Source organism: Lygodium microphyllum, unplaced genomic scaffold, assembly GCF_053477565.2.
Source record: "Lygodium microphyllum isolate KBCC unplaced genomic scaffold, Lygodium_microphyllum_v1.1.10 scaffold_56, whole genome shotgun sequence".
NCBI classification, from domain to species: domain Eukaryota; kingdom Viridiplantae; phylum Streptophyta; class Polypodiopsida; order Schizaeales; family Lygodiaceae; genus Lygodium; species Lygodium microphyllum.
In genome coordinates, this window is record NW_028229539.1 from 186,368 (window position 1) to 196,105 (window position 9,738).

General features: G+C 43.5%; 1 protein-coding gene across 2 annotated transcripts; it reads right to left on the minus strand.

Moving 5' to 3' along the window:
* Positions 1 to 884: 884 nt before the first annotated feature.
* LOC148008867 (uncharacterized) lies at positions 885 to 8,681 on the minus strand. Of its 2 annotated transcripts, XM_087673964.1 has the most exons (9): positions 8,385 to 8,681; positions 7,931 to 8,085; positions 5,222 to 7,395; positions 3,901 to 4,117; positions 3,442 to 3,767; positions 3,084 to 3,333; positions 2,008 to 2,797; positions 1,810 to 1,873; positions 885 to 1,538 (listed from the first exon to the last, which is right to left on the minus strand). In XM_087673964.1, the coding sequence occupies exons 3-9, from the start codon at positions 7,370 to 7,372 to the stop codon at positions 1,461 to 1,463; spliced, it is 3,876 nt and encodes a 1,291-aa protein (XP_087530090.1). In that variant the 5' UTR covers positions 7,373 to 7,395; positions 7,931 to 8,085; positions 8,385 to 8,681; the 3' UTR covers positions 885 to 1,460. The 2 variants fall into 2 exon arrangements, with proteins under 2 accessions (XP_087530090.1, XP_087530091.1); XM_087673965.1 differs by lacking the exon at positions 7,931 to 8,085.
* Positions 8,682 to 9,738: the final 1,057 nt, after the last annotated feature.

The window sequence follows — 9,738 nt, forward strand, 5'->3', positions numbered from 1 at the left end:
TTGAATGTGAAATCATTGAATCTGTTTAAAGCACGAGTATCCTAAAAGATGACACACACATAAATATATGCATAACATATAAACATGGCTAATAGTCACATCTATTGCATCATCTATGCTTGATTTATGTGGCAATGCCCTCTCGAACTCATAGCCCATCGCTATTGAATACCAATCTTCAAATGTTCGCTTCTATAAGAGTCTCTCTCATCTTGAGATGTAGCTCTAATAAAACAAGCAAGTTGACCAATTTGCCAAGCAAATTTGATCAAAAGAGGAAAAACTCATCCCCTCAACTTTAACAAAGCCTCAAAAAGTAGAGCAAGAAACTAAAATTTGATGGAATGGGCAATTTTGGATTTTCAAGAAATAGAATACTAATCCACTTTATGATAGAGAATTCAAGTCATCTCCAACCTCACGAGTTACACTGTAGATAGAATACTTATCCACTTTACGATAGAATACTTATCCACTTTATGATAGAGAATTCAAGTCATCTCCTACCTCACGAGTCACACTGTAAATGGATCTCACCTTCACTCATGCCATGATAACGGCCTTAAATGCTTCGGATCTATCCAATACAATGAAGATCGTGAGGGTTTACCACTCATGAACTTCATCATTGTGTCACCGCGATCATATTCCAACTTGCACAAGCGCATGGAACTCATGGATAAAATGGTGGCAGTGCCACATTGTGCAACCTCAATGTACCTCTAAGCTCAATGTTTGGAATGAGCGGGGTGTGTGTGTGTGTGTGAGACCGTGATTCTTTCTTGTGATACTACTTTTTATTAGCTGACCATGCATAAATGTAGAGTTGCACGTATTGATTAATTCTACTAATCCAAGAATATATGCTGCATGGATATTTATGCGGTGAGAGATAAAAAGAAAAGAAGTAGATTGTTTCGCTGCTATGTGGCCTCGCACGCACCATTAGGTGACAAACGGATATACGTGTCTCTCGATCGAGCCACGTTCACAAAACCGAGGTAAAAACTTTTCCAAGAACTATTCCGAGCGTAAAATCTTTATTGTCTCTTCACCTGCAACCTTCAGATAGAGCGTCGTATCAGGCGTCCACTCCTTAAAATTTGTGCTCTTTAGTTGGTGTACGTCTTTTGTCATCATGAACAGTATGATACTAGAATCAACCGGTCCTCCAGAGTCCAGTGGGCACTGAGGCCAGCAAATGCTGGGTTAACGAATATACCCTCAATTGCAGAAAGATGAAATGAAGGTGGGAGAACTGCCAACTCAGCTGTGGCGTCCTCTCTCTTTTATGCACGTTGGTCATTGCTCAATAATCAAAAGGATTACACAGAGCTTTACAGGAGGGGTTTCTCAATTGAGCATGGTCGATGGAAGAAATATACCTCTGGTTTAATACAGGGCAGAAATGGTGGAGTAATCTCGGCCTTGAGCTTCATTTAATTTTAAGCCCTGCAGAATCATGCATAAGTCGCACAAGGGATGTATCTCATCAATAATGCCACCTTCCGTCGCCGCATAGGTTTGTGCTGCCATACCTGCAACGCGTGAACAGGTAAAGGTTATTCTGCACAATTCCTTTCTTTTTTGGACTGTCCAAAGGCTTCCTAAAGTATGTCACATGATCAATTGACAAGATAGAGATTGGAGCTTGTCCCGTAATGTGGAGTTGGGATGAATGAGGTATGTTTCTGTATTTACAAATGATTCTAATAATAATGTTCTTTAAGGCATAGTCACATAAGCAATCTTGAAAAGAATAATTCACGGTAAGTTCTTAGAATTACTTAGTTTCTAGATTTGGAGTACCTTGGTGTGTGAAGTCTGTCGAGGTTGTTTCCAACACGAGTAACCAGTTCTGAAGGTGGAATTCCTGCATCATATGAATTACATCATCGTAGTCCATCTAAATACCTCATATGTTTGGTTTAAAGGAGTGCGAGGGAAAGCATAAAAACTTAGAACCTATCTGTTGGTGAAAACACAGAGCCATTGTTCAATACTCACATGTGGTACCGTTCCTCATAGCAGCTAGCATCATCGTCGTCATCATCATGCACCTGGCAAGAGTCCCTTTCCACTGAGAGACAAGCAATGTGACCGCTGCTGTTCAGATCATAATAATTATGGCTGGATGCGACATCGAAGCTGCCATGGTCGTCATCATCGGCTCCGTAGCAAATATTAGCATTTCCCTCTTGTGTTTTCCTCTCAGGACCATAGGCATGCTTTATGTTATCATCATCATTATTATTATCGTTGTTATTATAATTATTACCATTGAGCCTGCCGGAGTCGGAGGAGCTCCTGCTTGAGGTGGCGTGGTCGCGACCTTTCCTCCAATAGTGCCGCAAGCTGTCGTCACGCATCGACGATGACGATGATATTAACAGAGATGCTGATGAGGATGCTATATTGTGGGCAATCGAGCTTGTGATTCCCAACTTATCGTCATGTCGCACTTCACCTGTCATCCTCGCCACGCTCTTCTTCTTTTTCTTCTTCCTTGTCGCCTTCAAAGATGTAGACGTACTCTTCCTCTGCGGTAATTTGTCTTCGCCAGTGGCTTCTGCAGCACCTGCCTGTGGGCTTCTTTGTCTGATTACGGTTCCGCGTTGCTGTAATTCAGCAGCCGTATGGGCGGCTTGTGAATTATGGTTGTAGACTGCTAAGCTGATCTTGATGTCAACCGGGCAGCCCATGGCCGTTTGGAAGGCCGTGCAAATTGCGGATTTGGCTGCCTCGGCGCGTGATTTGTCCTTTGCCGATCGAAACTCCAGATGAGCAGTCGCGCAAGCTGATCATCAATCCACATAAGATGTTTATATTTGAAAGAAGCAACTAAAGTTGCTCAGAAAAGTACGGCAGGCATAAACGACAGTGATATACTTTACTAATACGGATAATACACAATCCAATTTACAATTACAGATTATCGGATTATGGAAGCGCATACGTCTACGATATGTGTGACGGAAAAAAACTATGCACTGGCTTATGAAGAGTGAAAATACAGTCAATGCAGATCTATAATAGTCGATATTCATGCTCGCTCTGTCTCTCTCTCAGCAACAGAGCCACACCTCCAGAGACAGATAACGAGAGCAGCTTTCCGTGCCCGAGCAGCAGCTGACCTAGAACATCAGAACGTCTGCCTTCCATCATCACCTTCCTCCAGACCTCAACCATAGAGCAAGGACTCATCTTGTTTACAACTTCCTGGTTGACATCATTAGCAGGACTGGGAGACAACTTGCGAACGAAATATTTGACGTCACCCTGTTGTGGTTGAGGCAACAACAGCTCTTGTCTTGCTGCTTCCAAGCATTCCCCCTTAGACATTAGGACATGAGGAGATACATTAGAAGATTGGACATCTGTGATACTTCTTGGCTGATTCTCAATTTTCTCAAAGGTGAGAAAAACTTCATCTTCACTTACGAGTTTCTCTCTCTCCCACGGGGGTTTAATCACAAGTGGTGTTGATGATGCCGGAGGATGAAGCTCTGTGGTAGTCTCCTTCTCACTCGTGTCAAGGAAAGCTATGGGACTTTGGGTGACACTGGTTCCCATGGAGGAGAAATGATATTGAAATTGTTGGTTAGAATTATTGAAGGTATACTGCGGAGGGTTTGTCTCAATTGGGGAGAACTGCAAAAGAGCTGCCGTCAACCAGGTAGTGCGATCATTGCCTGCTCTAAGCTGCTTCTCTGCCTCTGACAGGATCTTCAAAGCTTTCCTCAACTTTTCAACCTCCTCTTTGCTCACTGTACCATTAACCCGAAATGAGTAAACGTGACAGCTCCAAGCACCCCATTTAAGCTTGGTGGCTTCATAAAGAGATTACCAATGCAGAATCAAACAGCAAAAGTGCGTGATATATAATATAAATTTACTTACACCGATGTCCAGAGAAGACGCAGCTTCTGCATGTGTTCTTGGTGGAAATGTTGCCTGCAAGCATATCAGTAATGAGAGTAGCCAGCTGGGACATGAGAGCTAAGGGCTCTATGCCAGATTCAATAAGCTCTCTAACGCATCTGACTGTGTTCACAGTATCTGCGGATAATGCCAACTGTAACAGCTCAACCAGCTTGTCATCAGGTATAAGACCCACCTGAATTAGTCAATAAATTGGTTATCAAACGATCTTAACAAGTTACGATCATAAAATTCTACGCATGGTTCTTCAACGGAATGAACATTGTACTAATTGTTATGTCACTAAAGGAATCACTGCTTTTGGATAAAATATCCAGCCCTTTATTATCTAATAAAAATTCGTTCCGGCATCTTCTCAGTAGATCAAACACCAACCAATCTTTACAATCATTAAAGTTGACGAATTTTTGAGGTTCCTATGCTTTTAGCATGCCACAAAAAATGAAACACCGGTTTCATGCTTTGGCCAGCATGCTTGTTTTGTAGCCTGCATGGGGATATGAAAGCTTGCTACAAAACGTTTATAACCATGTCAGAGCATCAGCTACAGAGTATCATGGGTGACATGCTTTTATCATTTAGCAATGCAATAACATGATGCATGTGCGTGCTGAGCTTTTGTCCCACAGCTATATGCATTTTGTAATATGTATATAAGCTCAGGATTTCATAACAGGAAGGCGTGGCCTGCTTTTCCTTTCCAAAGCAAAAGGTATTTAGGATTCAGTTCAGGGAAGCCAAGGATTGGTAGTAGGTAAAGAGAGAGGTAAATTTCGTGCCCTCAAAAGGAGCTAGTAAATGTCTCGCTTTTGTGCAGCACCCTCATTCACTTTGGAGATAAGCACGTTCAATAAAAATGCAGCATCGTGCAGCTTCTACAGGAGTTCCTAGTCTTCAGAGCTATTGGCAATCGAATCGTTGATCAATTGGTGTACCCCAAATCTAAAACTGGTGGAACTGATCGGTATATTAGGTAGTACTTACAGCAGTAATTTGGCCAAGCATTATCGCGGGAGAACTTGACCTTATGCCACAATATAAGATGCTTGAAGTAATAATGCGATTCATACGAATTTTCCACTTACAACGTTAAACCTGCTTAGCAGTACACATTTAAAATTCTTTCCCCACTAATTAATTCTTCATTTCCAGTTAATTTTAAGCATGCTTAACCTTGCAGAGTCAAATGAATATTATATTCTAATCACCCAGTTGATCGTAAGCATCCTTATTTCACTAGCCACCAGAAGAAAATATACTGCAGGGCAATCATACTTACCAGCTCCCTCACCATTGAGGCAGTGACCTTCTGCCCAAGAACGCTAAGTTGGTCAAGAGTGGTCTCGGCATCTCTCAGAGAACCATCGCACCTTGCTGTGATCAACTGAAGCGCCTCTCTCTCGATGTCCACTCTCTCAGCCTGCGCGAGCTTCTGCAGGCGATCAAGAATGGCGGCATCTCTGAGCTTCGGGAATGGGAACCTCTGGCATCTGGACACAACAGTGCGGGGCAGCTGATCCTGGTCTGAGGTGATGAGAACGAAGACAGCATGGCGCGGAGGGTCCTCCATGGCCTTGAGGAAGGAGCTCCAGGCCTCTTGGGAGAGCATCTGGCAGTCGTCGATGATGACGACCTTGTACTTGGACGGTGCATGCGGGGGCATGGCCGCATGTGCGAGCAGAGTCCTCATGCTGTGGACGCCATGGGCGTCCACCTCCTTCACATCGGAGCTCCTCCCCTTGGCCAATTTCTCACACTGGTAGCATCTCAAGCACGGCCTCTCCTCTCCAGCAATGGATGTGCAATTCATGGCGGCTGCAAATATCCTTGCAGCAGATGTCTTGCCTGTGCCCCTAGGTCCTTGAAAGAGGTAAAGAGGTGCGACCCGCCCTCTCAGAACCGCATTGGTGAGGGCCTGTGCCACCATGTTTTGTCCTACCATTTCCCTGAAGCTTTTAGGCCTGTACTTCTGGCTCAAGCTCCGATGCATTGTCTGATGCTCTAAAGGCCGACTCATCACATCCCTGCAACACGCATGCTTCTGTTTCAAAGACCTTTTGTGGAATCTACATCTTTGAGAAATATCAGGCTCCATAATATGGCTATTTTTGTTGCCCTTATCTCTACATGATTCAGTCCTCACGAGATTAATCTGCACAAGACGTGGATCATCAGTCGTTACAGTTCCAATATGAGTTCTATTTTTGAACGACTCAACTTTTCCAGCATCAACTTGTGGACGTCTAACGTCAGAGTTTTCTAATTTAGTATAATCATCATGATTGGCATCATCAGTAGTAATACATCTGTCATCTTGCACACATAGCTCTGATTTTGTGAGCAGTACAGCCGTTTCAGACTCCGGATCGCTGAGAGTGGGCGACGTGTATCCCATGCATCTCTGCCGCCTTATGCTATACTTTCTTCTTCTGCTGCTCCGCTTCGACACAGCAAAACCACCTGCGAAGCTCTTCCCCACATAATCCGTGGCCGTTCGCTTCTTCTTGTACTTTCGAAGCTTGGCCGCCATGCTAGACCAGGCTGCGCACCCATGCATATAGGAGGCGCTGTCTTCCTCTGAGTGCAACGTCGAAGCTCCTATTGGCAGCGCGGCGGGGAAGCAGCAGCCATTACTGACAATCCCTGGCCGCAATTTCGAGGTAGGACGAGGTCTCATTATTGTTCTAGGGCGATGGCGGTGCGAATCTGCAGAGAGGAGCGGCAGGGCGGGGCTGTCGAAGCTAGAAAGGCGAGAGGCGGCTTCCAGGTCTTCGTCCAATGGCAGGCAAGACCTCTCTCGCAAATACTCCTCCAGAGTGAGCATGGAAAACACTCTGGGAGAGTGATGAACTCCTGCTGCTGCAGAACTTTTAGTACAACGTGCATCAGCTAATCTGCTCTTGCTTGACCTAGAATTAACATTGGATGAGCCTTCTTTCCTTGAACTATGTGCTGCTTTCTCGCAATCTTTCTTGAGAACCTTGCCCCGATACGATTGGTTACCAGTTAATCCTTTCCCCTTGCCTGCCTTTGCTGGAGATGTTCTCGCCCTCGGACTGTGAATCCTGCTGCCACTTTTGAGCAAAAACGAACTTCCAGCCATGTGCAGTCTTCCTCTCCCGGCATCTATACTCTTAGCCTGTTCATGAATGGCGACTCTACTGTTACCTTTAGTGATTTCACCTGGCATCTTTGAGCCAGATAAATAGTTCAGATTGCCTTCACAGTGTGAGTAGGAATCAGAAGAGCGGCATACTGCCAACAGGCCATAGCTAGTCATTTGACCTTTGTAAAAGCTTGATCTTTGTTGTTTTCCCACCCTTGAACTGCGGAGCCGAGCTGATCGATTGACATCATAAAGCTGTCTCGAAGACGGCGAAGAAGAAGGCTTGCTCTTCTGGTTTGCAGTACAAACCCTAGGTCCGGCCATTTGAGCTCAAAACAAGAACTTTGCTGCACACCAAAATATATGGTTTGTCAAGAAAGCGATCATGGTAACGTCTTTAGAAGGGATGAGTGCAGCGTGTTTCAAAAGAAACGCTAAAACGAACAGTTTAATCTGCACGATGGCATGACATGCGCCCTTCATCCAACATCCATGCATCAAGCCATCCATACAAACAGTCATGTTGAGAGGTTCTTTAGGGCTATAGGCAATACAAATAGAGAAAAAAGCAGCCGAGCGGTACTACATTATATCTCTCTCACGGAATATTAATTACTAGCCTACATATTGCCAGCGGAAACTTTGCAGCGGAGCAGGAATAAACATTTTATCAAATAAAATGTCTGGAGGAATCTTCCATGGTTACAGGTTGCAAGTGTTAGTTGAGAAAGGCCAATCATAGCCGTTAATAAACGGAAAAGCGCTCGATGATCAAAACACACGAGCTTATCAACACGGGTATAGATTGCTGCTAGGTACCTAAATATGCACAGAGAATAGAGACAGGAGGTAGCTCAGAATGCAATAGCCTCTGTGAAGTACCTGGTGGTGGACATGTTTGGTGATGATCATGTTCATCGAAGTCCGCAGTTGCTGAATGAACGATGATGGCTCCGTGACAGGTGATCGCATCGAAGGGGAGACAAGGTTTGATTGAAAGCTAAGTACAACCTAGTCTTATACGGTCTTCTCTCTATCTGTATCTCCCAACGACAAGTGATAAGATTCATAATAATCTCTCGAGATCAAAAGGATTATTTCGTTAGTGCTATTATCATGAATGAATGGTCTGGAGAGAGGTCGATGTCAATGAATCAACCACAAAGTAAGCATATGCACGCTTCTCGAGCATGAAAGAAGAGAGGATTGTTTCTGACTACGATGCAACCTTTTTCAAAAGTTCACTGTTCGAAAACACGAGAGAGAGAGAGAGAGAGAGAGAGAGAGAGAGGGAGCATATCTCATATGAATACGATGAAGAAGAAGAGCAGCTCACCAAGTAGGAACCAGTATTAAGGAAGAGTCGATCACGAATGGGTTCTGTCTTCAGCTTCTTCTCTTCTTTCTGTTACCCGAGTCTGGCCGTGCCCCTGTGCAGATACACTTGTTACGCTTTTGCAGAAGAGAGAAAGAGGAGATGATCAATAAGGAAAATGGCTTTTTGGCCAGTCTGAACTCTGAACAAGAAACCTCCTCTGAGACACCTGCAGGCTGCTATCAGTGGCCACTGGCTACACGAATCATCGGTAGGTCTCTAGCTAGGCTCGCCTTTTTCTCTTTTGGTGGTCACTGGTTGTACTTAGTGCTAGAAACTTATGGCTGATCTGACGTAACAAAGTGGAAGTCCCATGTTGATCAGCCAATGTTGCTCTCAAATCACAATGGCTACCACTTAACCACTGCAAAAACAAGAAGGATGCTAACATTGCCTGCCCAATATAAGTTTAACCTGATCGGCTACTTGCAAGCGAACAATAAAAATGAGAAGTAAAGTGACTTGATATGTTGACATTCTCAGCCTCTAAGAAGGCTAGGGTTAAAGATCTCAAAATAATAGAGTGTGGTAAGGAATACCAATCTAGCATGGGTATGCATAAAGAAACTAATGATGTAAGAGTATCAAGGCTATGTTTTGAGCACAGGCGGTTTTGAGCATAGGCCCAATTATGATAAGGGGAAAGAAACCAATGATGTAAGATCATCAAGGCTATGTTTCTAAGCACAGGCCCAATTATGAGGTCCTATTATCAATCTAGCATGGGTATGCATAAAGATACTAATTATGTAAGTTTATCAAGGCTATGTTTATGAGCACAGGCCCACAATTATGATGTCCCCTTATCAACCTCAAAAAGATAGCATAGAATCTCAATATATTTAATTAGAATGTGTTTTTGCTTCAAATGTATATCCATGACCTTATGAAGAATTGTATCTACTAGAGTGCATTCTGGCCCTCGATATTGTTGCAGGGAGCAATAGCAAGTCTATAACATCAAGGTAGAGCTACAACCTAGTTAGAACAAATAGGCATATTCTTCTATAACCATTGTTATGAATTCTAGACAAGGAAACACTCATTATGGTGTGACGAGAAAACAAGACCTCCAATCATGGAATAGCACCTCATCATAGTTTGTTAGAGGCATATTTTCGTGTTCAATCATCTCACATTTTTGTCGACTTATTTCACATGTATCTAGACAATGCTCATCTATAGAGCAACTAAAAATGATACCAATTTGGACGACTCAGATGATAATTAGGTTAAATCCACAACTAACATAGTCAATTGTAAGAGTACTAAGTATAGTTGCATGTAAGCACATGATTACAAGCCACAATTTTAT